This window comes from Mya arenaria, chromosome 9 (genome assembly GCF_026914265.1).
Source record: "Mya arenaria isolate MELC-2E11 chromosome 9, ASM2691426v1".
In the NCBI taxonomy this organism is placed as follows: domain Eukaryota; kingdom Metazoa; phylum Mollusca; class Bivalvia; order Myida; family Myidae; genus Mya; species Mya arenaria.
Window position 1 is genome coordinate 18,481,266 of NC_069130.1, and position 15,691 is coordinate 18,496,956.

At 32.2% G+C, this 15,691-nt stretch overlaps 1 protein-coding gene across 8 annotated transcripts; it reads left to right on the top strand.

Moving 5' to 3' along the window:
• Positions 1 to 8,144: 8,144 nt before the first annotated feature.
• On the top strand, positions 8,145 to 15,123 carry LOC128203166 (eukaryotic translation initiation factor 4 gamma 1-like). 8 transcript variants are annotated; one of them, XM_052904460.1, is made up of 10 exons: positions 8,145 to 8,603; positions 8,951 to 9,070; positions 10,636 to 10,769; positions 11,237 to 11,296; positions 11,771 to 11,917; positions 12,622 to 12,701; positions 13,161 to 13,252; positions 13,533 to 13,637; positions 14,188 to 14,325; positions 14,577 to 15,123. In XM_052904460.1, the coding sequence occupies exons 6-10, from the start codon at positions 12,662 to 12,664 to the stop codon at positions 14,607 to 14,609; spliced, it is 408 nt and encodes a 135-aa protein (XP_052760420.1). In that variant the 5' UTR covers positions 8,145 to 8,603; positions 8,951 to 9,070; positions 10,636 to 10,769; positions 11,237 to 11,296; positions 11,771 to 11,917; positions 12,622 to 12,661; the 3' UTR covers positions 14,610 to 15,123. The 8 variants fall into 8 exon arrangements, 4 of the variants coding, with proteins under 4 accessions (XP_052760420.1, XP_052760419.1, XP_052760421.1 ...); XR_008255882.1 differs by having other exon boundaries at positions 8,145 to 9,070; positions 13,095 to 13,252; XR_008255883.1 differs by having other exon boundaries at positions 8,145 to 9,070; positions 11,771 to 11,909; positions 13,095 to 13,252.
• The last annotated feature ends 568 nt before the right edge of the window (positions 15,124 to 15,691 follow it).

Here is a 15,691-nt window from a genome sequence, read left to right on the forward strand (position 1 = left end):
AAAACCTCTTAATGCCAATTCGTTTCTCAAATGTTTAACACGAGAGTTTCTGACCTAATCGACGGTACATCTACTATGCACTTAACTGCGGCGACTGAGAAGTTTTTGAGGCAAATATTAATGGTATATACTTTCTATCGTCAGAAAAAGAGTTTAAGACCCGACTGAGGAAATTCTTATAATATTAAAAGCTATTATTAATGCTAAAAAGATATAACATATTCTGGTTAAACTTCAATTGCATCCTACGAATTTAAAAATGTATATTAGTTAACTCAATCAGAATTTAACCAGAAGAGCAACTTAGTTGAAATTATGATACAGAACCAGCAAAACGCATTGGTGAAAGAAATTACCGAAAGCCTAAAATGCTAATTTTATAGTTTGAGAGTGCTGCTGATTCATTCAAACCATTCAATTCAAAACTCGTGCTGATCTAAAAGCTAAATGCATACGAGTTTTTAAGAATTTCTCGTATTTAAAAAGGCAACATTCAATATCAGCAAATGCACGTGTATTATATGCAAGTTAATAACTTAATTATATAGAAATGAAAAAAATATGGTTGGAAAGTGTATGGGTTGAGTTTCTGTTTTGGCGAGAAGCAAACCTTTTCAAAATTTGTAAATCGTGTTTTAAAAATTTTGATTACGGAATTACGTATTACATCTAATTTAAACAGGAACGCTATCATATTTGTATGCGCTTCTTAATACACAAAACTCGATCCGTTATTTGTAAAAAAACACACATTCAGGTTTACAAAGTCTTTAACAAGTATTTCAATTGTAGAAAATGACTTGATTTATAATTGAATTATAACTAGGTACGCAAATGATAATCTTTTTTTCATTTAAATGATCTACTGCAGCTGGATGAATATGATTGTTTTTGGTTAAAGGTCCGTAAATGAACGACTTTCATACCATATTAATGTAAATAAAATGATACGCCATTATAAGCCTTATGTAGAACATTGATTTTCAATAATGAACACTATTGAAACTCTGGTTTGTTCCTTCCTACATATTGTCAAAAGAAATTTTGCCCTTTGTGGAGCAAATTAGCGTCTCACAATCAGAAGGGCTTTGTCGCATGCCAATATCGATGTATTTAAAGTCTAACATATATTTTATGCACGAAAAGTGAAGATAATAAAGTCCAATCTAAATTATGTTTATAGTTTAAATGACACAAAGTGCCGCTTAATAATATGCAGCTATTTCTTTATTCTAACATACACATGTATAACAAACATCATATTTGACTGATAAACCTTTAACTACTTATAAATGTACTAAATAATGCATTTATGGAATAATAAATATTTATGACAAGATTGTAACCTTGTATTTAAAAACATAAAGAGCAAAAATATTAAATGATTGGTGAATGTTAAAATATTTACTCTGGTCTTCTTTAGTCTCATAAGGTAGAAATACCGTGTTTTATGCTAAACTCGGTATCCTTCATAAGAACCATCGTTTTAAACATTAATTCTTCCTTCTTGGAATATTAAAACAATATTATTAATTGTGGTAAATCTCATTTGGGAGTGAGAGTTCATCTTTAATGAAGCTGGATTTAACGAGTTAGAAATTGGTACCAATACAATACATGCATTTGAATCGATGATTTTAAAATATAGTGATACTTATATAACCTATGCGAACATCTGGTTCGATAATGAGTGTTCATTAGAATGGCGGTAGAATTGCATCGACTTTACTTATGATTGTGTATGTTTCACAAATATATTGTCAATTAAAAGTATAACAGAGTGTGTTGCTCATAAGGCAAAGCATGGATCAAATAAAGAAGAAGTTTTGTTTCAGCATGTCGTTGCATATAATATACGATATAAAATGAAGTTTCTGTGCACATACTTGTCGTATATCTCAGTTTGAAAGTTATGGGGCTGAACTAAATGAAATGTATTGATATTGTTTATGTTAATGCTTGAAGAAGATTCCTCCGCGCGCTTGCAATGATGCAGTGTTACCAGATATAAGGGTACCATATGTTAATCAGTTTTATGAGCGTTGTTTAAAATAATTGATTATGATTTGAACAGTAATATATATGTTTTGATATGCCTTTGAAACAGGTTTAGAATCTTGTGTCAAACATTAAAAAGTGAATCAATGCATTTAGAAACATAAGTCTAAGTGTTTATGTTTATGTTTAAACTTTTGACTACTGTGCTTGTTTCTGTTTTTCATAAAAATTATAAATATTGGTTTTAAAATTTCATTCTATATCATTATGCTCAACGGCTTTAAAACAGCATAATATACCGAGCTGAATGAAGACAGGTTTCACAGATATATTTTATCGTTATGTCCATAATAATAATATATATTGTTGAGGACGTTTTTGACTTTCTACTCGTATGCACATTGTATTAAAGCTGCACATGCACAGATTGAACGTTTTGACAACTTCTTTTATTGTTTTTGGCTCGGAACGGGCCAAATTATGTCAAAATGCATAAAATCCAGTGATATAATACTGCTGACAAAAACTCAGATCGCAGATTTTCATATTTAAGTTCAACAATTATTGATGTTTTATGCATTTTTCTTAAACCGTTGGTAACGCGTTTAGCCATAAAACATTAATTGTCGAACGGAAATATGAAAATATGCGATCTGATCTTTTGACAGCAGTCTTATATCACAGGTTTGCAGATGTTTACGCAAAAATGTGCTCTTTCTAAGACAAAGAATAAAACAAGTTGTCGAAACGGTAAATCTGTGAGAATGCAGCTTTTAATTTTACAAGTTATTATTTTGTATAAGGAATATCCAAATTTCACACAATTTACCAACTATGGTTATGTAATAATAAGATTAGGAATTCAACAGCTTTATTTGTAAACCATGTATTTAATTATAAGAAAAGATAATATATAATATATATATATGGTAAAATACATTAAGTATGTTCTTGCTATAAGATACCAATGTAACATTTTTATTATGTTGTAAACTTGTATGTATTTCACGGTGTCATATATAATTGTAACTCTGTCTGACCTATTTTACCTGTTATCCTTATTGTATTATACTTTGATTCATAAATATTTGGCAATAAGGCCAAATATTATAATAAGTAGTCTGTGATAAAATATTGTATCTTGTTCAGCATGTATGCTTACATAGAAGTTAGTTCTAGTTTGCTTATGGATAATGTTTGGTGAAATATTCACTGGCTAGAGGCTATATATTTTACTAACATTCATGAAACTTACAATATTTGGTTTTAAATAACATCGAGATCATTATCGATTATGTCAGATTAAAAAGTAAACCACCAGGTTTCTCTCAAACGTTTACCCTCGTTCGTAGCAATATTTTTTTTCATATTTATATGGAAGTTTGTTACAAAAATGCAATTGAGAAGTATAATGTAGAATGTTAATTTTCTTTCCTTAATATTTAATTAGTAAATAATTGTAGCTATCTTAAGGTAACACATACATATATAATTTGAATTGATAATATATGTGTGTTTTTTAACAATCGTATGATCATAATAAGTTAGCTTTAATATGACTTAGTACATAGCTCATTTTCTCATAAAATTTCCAATGTAAAAACCTTTAGTATGCTCTTTTATTTAGCCAAATTATTTAATTAGTTTTTAAATAAAAATAGTTTTTAGTACGAATCATCAAGATAATGTCCTTTTTAAGATTCTCAATACCCTACAAAAGTAGCGTTCCTATCATAAGGGACATGAGAAGTTATTGGGGTCTGGATCATATTGTTTATTTAATGTTGTTATTGTAAAATTGTTGTATGCCTGTTTAAAACAATACGCTATTGATATTTGATTTTTGCATAATAAATCGGATATGATTGCCAAAGTTTGCAAAATATTTATGCCCACTTCAGATCATACATTTATGTGGTTATCTTACTGATTTTGTTTGTTTGTGATACTTTTAATGCTAAAATTATACAGATAAAATACATACAGATAAAGTATAGATGCCGCTGTTTTGTAAAATATGAAAAAAAATAGAAAGGAGAGGTGCACTCGTAGTATGAACATCTTCAGCATCGTCCGCGAACGCCTTTAATATAGTATTCATTATTGCCGGATATCTGCAATTTGACGAACTACTTAATAGCAACAGAATACTAGCCATATCTTTATTTTTTAATAACTATGTATATAGTCCAAAGACTATTGACTTCATTTCGCTGTTAATACGCCCCCCAAACACCTACATATCAACTTATATAATCATCGCTGAATCCTGACTGCTTCCAGGACGGTAGCCAGTATTAATTACATCATTTGAAACTTCAACTTCGAGATAAAACAAAAGTGCACTGCTCATGATTTTGTGAGAGCCATTTATAAATATTGTAAGCATAGCAAACTTCCTTTTGCCTCTTACAATGGGCACCAGAACTGTTTTAAACCCAGGAAAAGGACTCAAGCGTTTGTCACAATCGTGCTCGAATAAATTGGTTTTACCAATCTCTACCCGATTCTCTTTATCCACCAAACGAATATATCATTGTAAAGTTTTGTAGTTCGGTATGTCGTTTGACGTTGCTACATCACCATGGGAATTCATTCAGCCATATTCGAACTATGTCGCACCTAAACAGATGAATAGATTTCCCTTACCAAAACAGTACAAATTCAACATCACCGCCAGTGTTTTACTTCAAATCAAAGAAGGCTCATGATAGCATTTCCATAGCAACATATGTTTGCTTTAGGCTTTGTCTTGGTAAACACTTTTGCCTTTAACCTTTGCTGATTAAAATGCCCCGCAGTGTCAATCGTTTCGTATGTTGATTAATAGATATCTTCATTTGGTTGCCATGACATGCAACAACCCTTTCTTATAAGGCTATGTAAACCATGATTTAATAAACAGTATATTTTTTTAATTGCAGTTGGCAGTGCAATATTTGTATTTAAACGATACAACAGATATATGCCCATGATAAAAAAACAACATCGACATATACACCATATTGTCCCTATTTGTTTTAGTTTATATCTGTCTATTTTGCTGTCTTTAGAATGACCATATGGATACTGTAAGCCTAAATATTGTTACTGTTTCTTTACAGGGATCTAAGTTAACTATTATGCTAATGGGGCAATATTCAGTATAAATATTATATCTATCCTTAGATATGCCTCAGGGAGTCTATCCAGTTTATTCGTCAGTTTGCACAGTCCAATGATAACACTCAGATTTTACTCTTAAACGTAAATGAAGTCTGAGTTGGTTATTGAATATCGCCCCTTACATTTTTGTTTTGAAAAAAAAAAACAATCTCGGTATTCATTTCTGTCATAGTATAGGTTTGATCAGTGTCTCCAATTCTACTGCAGGGTGTATCTCTGTAGATTTATGTCATTAAAGCAAAGCCTACGTTAAGGTATTTTATTAACTGTATGTAATGTGCACATCAGAAAAGAGAATTAAGGCAATGTTATGAGTCCTACCGTTCTGAACGAAATGAATGCCGTTAAATGTTTATTAAAAGAACGACACTTACAGTTGAAACTACAAGGACAAACTAATTATTATATCAAGGCTTAGCAGGCACATAACGAAAGGCACAAGACGTAACGAGACAAAGAACATAGTTTATTACAACTGTATTACCTGCCTGAACAATATGTTAATGTTATGCACAACCATGGAACGGCTAGAGGCAGCAGGGTCAATTTTACCTAGTTTTCATTGCCCTTACTGTGCCAAGAACCTTACCCAAACCTTCATCGCCATTAACAATGTTTGATTCTTTTGGCAGGTAGTTGTGATTCACATGAAAGCGCAAAGATACGATATTTATACAATATGCATATACATTTCTAAGACGAAGATATACTCAAACCTATCGCTTATTTATAAAATATTACTTAAAAATATCCAAGAAGAAATCAAACTCCCATTTTCGTGAGGCGTTTCGACATTATTTAGTATTCATATGTTAAAAGTAACCAAGTTAAATCAATACACAAAGTAACAAACACTCATGATAAATGTATGCTTTGCACAGGAAATGTTTCACAAAATATTAACCATCTGGTAAATAACGATGATTTACTGCCAAATGGAGGAAAGGTTTGTAGGTACCGCAAAGCAATAACTTTTAAGGCTGTTCCATTTATTTTCGGATGGTCATCTTCTCAATGCCATTTAAGACCTGAGATTATAGTGAACATAAACAAAAGGTTTCCAAATGGATACGAACCGTCCAAAAGTGCATTGATGCAACTTTTGTTTTGGTTCGAAATATTTTGATTTGAAACAATTATTGTACCAAACGTCAAATTTTTGCGTTCATAGCATATTCGTACATTTTACTTTAAACATTTGGCCAGAATTGAAAATATTGTTCAGCAACTCATCAAATATCACCAATACATTATCTACCACGTAAACCCCAACGGCAGTATTCAGTCAAGGAATTTCGTAAAACGACAAAACAATATATAAATATATTGCCTGAAGACTCATTGACGATTAGTCAGAATACCAATACCGACGATGGTTGCGCCACTTCCGGTTACCTAAAAGCACCGGATGTTTTAGACACAATGTTAAAGCTCCAGAATACCGCAGATAACTTGAATTCTAAGCAAAAGAAGTTTACATAGTCAGTGTGTGTATACCACGTGACAAATTGCGTCATAAATACGACGTTGAAAGGCAATAATTTTCTTCTTTTCAAGACTTAACATAAACAAACTTCACTAATTTTTCACAATTTTAAATGCAACGTAGCGCAGTCTACGCCGCTTACAGAGCCACGCTTTCCGTCTTTTACCAGAGTTTCATTGAGAGTTTAGTTTCTTCAAACACTTCGACAAACCTTTTCACAGAACGGCCGTCTGGCGGAGCATTGTAAAAACATTTTTTTGAAAACTGGTTTGTCGAAATATTTGAAGAAACTAATCACCTTATCAAGCTCCGGAAATAAAACGAAGACGGGGCACTTTAAGCGGCATAGACTGCCCTTTGTTTCTTTGTTTAAAGTGTTTATTTTAAGCAAAATGTTGCCTTCCGAAGAAGCATACAAGATCTTATTTTTCACATGTTATACACACACTGGTAGTGAAATTGCTAAACCATAATCAGTTAGGAGTTTTCCAAATTTGAAAAACTACTTGAAAGTAATTTATTACTATCAGGAATTTATTATTTGCAATTATCCAACTCTTAACAATGATTGTTTGTGTAGGTGTCTAGTGCATAATTATCTACTGATATATAAAGATTTATCAAGTTATCTATTTACATTAGCAGGTCAGTGTTAATTATTACTTGTAATTATCGTTCAGAAGATTTAAAGATATATTATGTTTTAGTGTTGCTAAGCTTTAAAAAATATTTAAAAAAAAGAAATTTAGTGAACCGTGTAAGTTTGTTACCCTTACAAAAAAAATAAATAAATAGAATCTGCATATTTTTATCAGATAATAATACTATTTTAACTGCAATTTATCTGTTCTCCCACGTAACAACCGGAACCTTGAAGCCGACCAACACCGTCCGAGCGAATCATATACACCCCTATTACTACTTATTCGAGAGAGAAAAAAATAAACGAGGGCATTCTTGACATCATGGCAGCTGTCTAGTCTTCGTTGGGGAAGCCGTGCTTGAAATGAATCTGCTGACTGAAAACAAAATAAGAATAAAGAACTGTACATTACATGTAGTACTCCAGTGTTTTCCATGATAATTTCGTTATCAACAATTATTAACTTTGGAAAGCACTTGTGTTAATATACTTATCCCCTTTAAAAGGCATTTAAATTGAAAACATATTTTTGCAGCAACTTAAATTAAGCCCTTTAAATGCGTACTCCGGCTCTCATAATGCACCTGTTATCAATTGCACACATTCGATGTTAAAGCTTGCACTACCGAAAACGTTTTTGTTTTCAATGGAAACGATACAAACAAATCATTTGTTAAAGAAAAATAAATATCATTTAAAAGCTGATAATTTGGTGAGAAAAAAAAAAGCATATATGATGAACATGGCAAGAAGCTTAAACTTCCTCACTTTAAGTTAATCATTGATGATCCGGTTTAACACATATCTAGGTCAAACAAACGCGCCCATAAAGTATTGGTTTTCCCAGTGAAATCGAAAGTATGAAATGTAAACATTATGGCGTGCTATCAAAATTGTGTTTTAAGTGTTTCAGGATCAAAAACGAGTAAAATAATTGGATACTGTTAATATTGTAAGGGATATGTGTGTGATATATGCTATCAAACTCATACAAAGGCAAAGGCATTCAGACAACACTCTATAGATAAGGGTACCATTGCAAAACAAAGCGCCGATAAAGAGGTGGCATCGCTTGAAAATATAGACATTCACGAACAGATCTGCAAGCAGCACAGTAATGAGAAGACTTCTTTGTTTTGCAGAACGCACATGGTGGTGATATGTGGACGATGTTTAATGCAAACACACTTGAACTGCGAAAAACAGTTGGTTGACCTCACTGAAGTTTCGCATCCGAGCTTAGACCATCTGAACCAAATCATACATTAGTTAGAGGAAATATTGAGTGACGCACAATGCCTCGAACAGAAGGTTAGTGTCAGAAAAGAGAATACCAATTCAGCAAAAGAAGAGAATTTAAAGGTTTAGGGGACTTTCGAAAAGACAAGTATTTTTAAAAGGTTACAAAATGATGTAGAAAATAAGATAACACAGATTTATGTGAAAATGAAAGCATATTAACATCACAACTTAAGACATGCTTAGATGTAAAGGACACAGCGCTGCTGAAACAAAAGAAAAATGATTTCATAGTCCAGAAAAATCTAAAGAGCACTAATTATGTTACAACTGAGACCTTTGGAACTGAAATATCAACGCTGGAACAAACTCTTAACGAAGCTTCAAGAAATTTCATTGGTCCACTGTACGAATTCCAGAAAAATGATGTCGTTCGAAACCTGATATTGACGGAAAATGTATATGGCACACTAGAAGAAGTTCATACCGGAAACGATGAGCTTACGCAAACTATAACACGCGAACAAAAGCATTTGCAGGTATATGTTCATACACTACGAGTTCTTAAAGTTATTGTCAAATCATCACTCATTTAAATCAACTATAGATTTTTAAAGGAAAATGACATATCACAAACCACTTTTAAATTACCTTTTAATATTTGTTTTGTTTTCTTAGTTATGTTTTCTAAACTGACGATTAAACGAACCAATTATACAAAATCAGGCATGTAATTATGTGTAAAGTTGATATCAATGCCAAAAAAATGGTTTGGTCAAAGTTGCATCCTTTTTTAAAACATGTACGGTAGGTTTTTTATAAGCCTTCATATAGGAATGTCATTGTCATCATTGGAGAATAATGATAAAGTTATCTTCTGTATTAAGATTTTAAGGTTTTTAAATACATAAAAAAACACACACTTAAAAAAAGGTTTTTTTTTACTTCTTTTTAATAAATGACAATACGATGGTAGGGTCGGGGTCTGTTTCGTAGGTAGGGTCGAGTAACCAAAACCAAATGTATATTGTTTAGGCCCAAGAATCCATGCTGGTATAAAAAGTGCGTCACTATTTCAAATCTGATAAAAACGTTTTTATCTTTTTTTACAATCTTCATAAGCCTTTTTTATTAAATCCGTCTAGAAAGAGAACATAACTAAATTGCCTTCGTTGGCAACACAAAAGGGGACAACCGTGTCCATAGGACATGTTTGTAGTTGTTTCTTCGTCTGGTCAAATAGTATACTAGAAATTTGAAAAACAAAACACGAGGCTAGTCATACATACCATTAAACGCATATATTTTACTGAAAATAAATAAACGGAGTAACTTAACAGTCTAACATACATAAATCATGTACTGACATGTATACTTCTGTTTGGAACATAATTGTTCCCTAGCTCCGAGGAATAACTAACCATTCGAGCAGTGAAAAGTCTGTACCTCCGTCTTGCCAAAACAACGAGTCCATTAAAACGGCCGAAGTTGAGCTACACAAAGCAATAAAGCCCTAGAAAATAGGACGTCTTAAATACGGTAACAGCAAGAATGTAATGGAGGAACAATACCATGAAATGGAGGTTATACAAACCATCGACTTAGGTTCTAATATATGTGCTATAATCCTTACTTTTACGGCATGAGTGGATATGTGTTTTTTCACAGAGTTACGATCCTTTGCCTGTTTACAATATAGTGTAGCGGTTTCTGTATGCACTTCATACAAAAAGGGCTGGTCTTACAGAAACTTCACAGGTGCGACTGATTTCAAGCTTAGTCCTGCATGCTGCCGGTATGTTTCACAATGATTATTGTTTCCTATAGTTATGGCCATATCACTCCAAAATACAGTATACAAAAAGATTAATTTACTATATGATGGTGCATATTTCATTTCAAAAAGCCCTGTCCGCATATGGATGAAACATTGTAGAAGGGGTAAATATCATGCTTTGTGGGACACGCTGTCAGAAAAGCACAAATGTACACAAATCGTTTTCAAGCAAAGGATAAGGCTGACTTACTAAAAAGGACATCAAATCATTGCGAACCTTCTAGATTAGCATTTACATCACTCTTAATACCCACATATTTCTTTCAGATTGTAGTTCCTATACAAGAAGACACGAAGCATTCTAAACAAGCTTACACCGCAGAACTTCAGGGTACTCGTGTCACAAATGCAAACCCTCAGAGAGTAAACAGAACGGAGTCGTTGATCTAGTCTTTGAGAAGGTTCGTTTGTTTAGCAATTTCCGAACGACTTTCCAAATAAAATTTCCTGTACTCTTAGACTAATGTAAAAATGTGTTCAGTTTTTGATCGCAATCATTGGTTTCATTTATTACCGTTACCATATTTCAAAATTGCTATCAGTTGAAGGTTAGGTGATAATGGTTGTATATGTGGCAAACAATCTGGTTTTGCAATTCTTTTTACACGTTTTGTTGAACAAGATTTGGAAATTCCATTTCGATACGTTTTGCCAAAGGAAATTCAGTGTCTAAACTCAGACAAAGAAGATATGAATGTTAAAGTCTGAGACTGTTCATCATAAAAATAACAGTTATAATGTTGTAAGAATTCTTAAGTATTTTTCTTAACTAGAGCTGAAATGTTATATTTTTTTGTGTGATTTTGCAGGTGAATAAAGGCAAAACATTTAATCCTATAGAAATAACCTTGTAATGTTTAACTTTCAGGCCATAAGTGAACCTAACTTTAGTGTAGTCTACGCCAACATGTGTAGATGTCTTTCAATGGTAAGCATGAATGCAATCGACAGTTCGTATTGAAGTTTCGGGAAACACAAGCATTAATTGAATTATGCTTATGTGTAACAAAGCAAGACAACTACATTATAAGAACATTGCTAACGTAAATTAAGTTAGTTTGATAAATAAAATGATTATGAAATATTTATTATGTCAACATTTTATTATAAAGTGGGAATATGTATAAATAAAAAATATGTGTTATACATTTATTACTTTAACTCGATAATGAAAACAGATGAAAGCTGTTAGGAATCAGTATTGCGTATGTTTACTGAGCAGGAACCAGAACGTATCCTTCTATAAATCGTAAGGAATATTACCGTAGCAGAGATCAAGCCTACTTCTTCTGCGGTCAGAAGAGGACACCTATCTCACTGGACCACTCCCATCCTTTACAAAGCATTATATTCAAAGGAGTAGAAAATGTATTGACTGAATAATATAAGCATCCTATTTCAGGTTAAAGTCCATTCCGGCTCAAAAATAAAGGAGATAATTACTTTTCGAGACGTGTTGCTGACGCGATGTCAACGTGAATTCGAAAAAGACAACTCGTCAAATCCCGACCTCGTCAACAAACGCGCGGAAATTGCTAAATGTGAAGATGTTAGTTAATATGGACGACATTAAGAGTTAGGCTCAAGCCATATGTTCTTTATATCATTGTAATGTCACATTAAACACTTGTCAGATAAAGATGAATGGAAACAAATCGCTGTTGCATTCAAAGTTAGTTTAACAGAAATCTGAAATAAACTCGTTTCTCTAAAAATATATATTTGGACAAATAAAACCCTGCAATGCGATGTGTTTACTTTTCAAACACGAGTGAAATATATGCTTGTTCTTTAGGCTCGATTTAATGTTTGTCTGCGTTTAAAATTATTTGCCATAACTCAAACTATTGCTGTGTTGAAACGAAACCTGACAAATGGTTTTCCATCGATTTCGTCCACAACAATTAACAACAAGTAACAAAGAGTAAAATTCTTATTTCAAAGGCGTTTTAAAATGTAGTTCAACTATTTAAATAAATAAAATAGTAAAACATAAACTAAACAAAACGTAAAGAAAAAATATGTTCAAGATGTAAATTTAAATTTTGGTACATGCGTGACCAGAGGCGTCCATAACTCTTATATTAATAATTATCGAGTTATGAACTTTCTTCAACGAAACAAAAACTCCGATCCGGTCTCATTGGCTAAGTCATATATGTATAAACGCACATTGTATATGACGAACGCATGAACGGAAACCATTTAACTGCGCATTCTATTTTTTAAAATAATAGTTTGGCTCGATTTCAGGAAGGTAAAATGGAAGAATTAAAACACGAATTAACTTATAATGAAGCCAAGGCACAACAAAGATCTCTCGGAAATATTAGGTAAGATATGAAATACCTCTTATAATATATGTTTTTCAAGATAATGATTCTTTACTATAATTTAAGTTATGTTATTATAATAAAATCTTGATCTTAACAAGATACCATCTGAAGCATACAAAAAATGTTAAAATAAGAAATCAAGATAATTTTTTAGATATCAATTGGATATTTTCAAAAAAGTATCAACACAAACATTCTATTAGGAAAATTCCCCTTGAAAGAGAGTTCCATGAAATTATCAGAACAGACTACAAATGTATCGAAGAAAGCTAAATTTACAAGTATAATCAATTTTCTTTAACCGGAACAAAAAGGTTTTGTATTTAATTTTACGAATAATAAGACTACTTTTGAATTTTTAAAAACTGTTTTTGTTTGCTTCTTTTTCAGATTCGTCAGTGAATTATTCTAGTTAAAAATGGTGACTGAAAAAATTATGCATGATTGTGTGTTTAGATTACTACGGGATAAAAACTGTGAGAGTTATGAGTGTGTGTGTGGGCTACTGCACTCTGTATGGAAAAGAACTGGATACTGACAGAGCCAAGGTAGGTTACAGTACATTTTATTTGTGTAGTATTTGGACGGATTTATCATTAATTAAGAAGTTCAACTTCAACATGTGTGATACGGCGGTTTATATAAAAGACATTGATTTCATTAAATATCACAAATTAGTGCTTAATTTTATTTACTGTATTTGTCCTCATTAAGCTTGAAAATGATATTCTATACTTCCATGAGTAATAAAGTGTTAGGTAAAATGCCCCCTTATTTTATTACATGCTTCATGTCACACAGATCAACACATATTTTCTGTTTTAACAGCCCCGTATGGATCAGTATTTCCAACAGATGTCAAAAATAGCTAACGATAAACGTACCTCCGCAAGAGTTAGATATATGCTTCAGGCCGTTATGGTTAATAGATCAGTAAGTATGACAAGTCATGAATGGTTCTGTTTTTTTTTCCTTTTCTACGTTCTGAATGAAATCTTAATGGTGAACACCGTGTGACTATCCCTTAATTTACGAGTACAACACTCGAGGATAACAAATATTTTGAACAAGATGAAATGAATGTTAACATAGAAAAACAAACATGCAAGCCCCGACATCCATTCGTGCCGCATTTGTTTTGTACTGCCCGGCTTGAAAAATAAATTAAAAAATAAATTAAAGCATTTAGGAGATGATCCGTCCATGACATTGGTAATTTCTGTCTGACATTATTATAGTTTACATTCACTATTTACTCGTTATTGAAGACAGATTGCATAGCAATTAAAAACAACCTGTTAACAAGAAAGTATCTTCTATTTAAAAAAAATGCCCACAGCTGATATTTTGTAACACCTTTTTATTCACATTGATAAATAGATTGGTTCCCAACGATATGAGCTCATTCCAATTACTTATTTGTCGTCATTCCACATATTGAAGATGACCACATACTTACTTTTGTTCAAACTTGACCCTACAGAACAAGTGGATATCTCGATGCTCAGAAAACATACCTAAAACCATCACCCAGATCCACAAGGAATTCGCACAGGAACGGCAGGAGGAGGCCCTTCTGTCTCAACAATTCAAGCAACATCAGGAGTCTTGGAATTATGAGGTCTTGGCAAATTGCAACATCAACTGCGAGAGAGTATTTGATTGATTGTACAAATATGTTTTTCTTAGAGTTTCATGCCCTCATGCGTGTGAATAAGTTGGATTGTTTAAGGAATTATTATTATTATTATTATTATTATTATTATTATTATTATTATTATTATTATTATTATTATTATTAATAGTAGTAGTAGTAATAATAGTAGTGGAACTACTGTTTTATATGTATTATTTTTACCTTTCTTTTGGCAGCGACTATCAAGGAGACTCCAAATATGGTGCTAGTGACCTCCTACAGAAGCGGAAAGTGATAAAACACAACTTGATATTCGACGCTAGTGGCGTCATATTGGTATTGGAACACAGTGTGTCTATCAAGTTTCAGTGTTCAGTGCATGACTTTAAATGTCTGTCTTTATTCCGGGAAGATTTTATAGAATAGAGTCATAGTATAAGCTTCAAAGCTGTTGTCATGGTTTTGTATTAAGCATTTAATTTGATTACTTTTTACTGTACTATTGTAACATAATTTCGTATGCTTTCTAAACTTGTAATTGTTATATTGATATAAATATATAACGGGTTGACCAAATCTTGCTGACAAGTATAACAGTATTGTTGTAATAAATAAGACATAAAAATTCGATACTTTTATACCGAGATACATATCGGCACGTATTTATATCAGTATAATTATATAAATTCTGTCACACAACACATATTATGATTCATTTAGCTCACCTGAGTATGAGAACACTCATGAATGAAATGATCAATGTTAATTGAAATAAAAGGTCGTTTGGCCATCGTTTTTAATCCATCGTGCCTTTTTCGTCTGCTTCATTTCGCGTCTACCAATTTTCACTGCTTCAAATGATAGAAACATAGCACTGTAAAATCTCCGTAAACCTTAGTCAGACTATTTTTCTGAATGCATTCTGTGTTAAACCCGAAAATGATTAATTTCCCGTCCAAAATGTAGACTACAAATATCTTTTATAGTATCTAGAGAAGAAGATATACACTTTAGGTTCTTTATACCTTGTGTGTTTTTTATTCGTTTGTTCGGTAATCTTCGGCGTACTTCCTATAAGCGAGCACATGGTCAAAACGTTAAAATTGTACTTGTTTGGCAAACTTGTGACATTCTGAGTCTGGTCTTATCGGCGTAATGTCGATTGTACTTACCAAAAACGGATATTTTTGCGTTATATTTATAGCATATATTCATTTTATCTCCCGTTATAGAACTCAATCCTGTCCCGACATAGGACACTCTCATGATATGTAAAGGTATAAACGATGCTGAGAAGATAAAATATCTCCTGTTCTAAAATTGCATCCTACGGACTGATATGGACTGATAT

Bases quoted from the DNA above. Each gene is read 5' to 3' on its own strand.
- LOC128203166 (XM_052904459.1), top strand. From the start codon at position 12,662: ATGAAGCCAAGGCACAACAAAGATCTCTCGGAAATATTAG. The intron at 13,638-14,187 runs GTAAGTATGACA...TTGACCCTACAG, and splicing joins CCGTTATGGTTAATAGATCA to AACAAGTGGATATCTCGATG. The intron at 14,326-14,576 runs GTCTTGGCAAAT...TTCTTTTGGCAG, and splicing joins AGGAGTCTTGGAATTATGAG to CGACTATCAAGGAGACTCCA.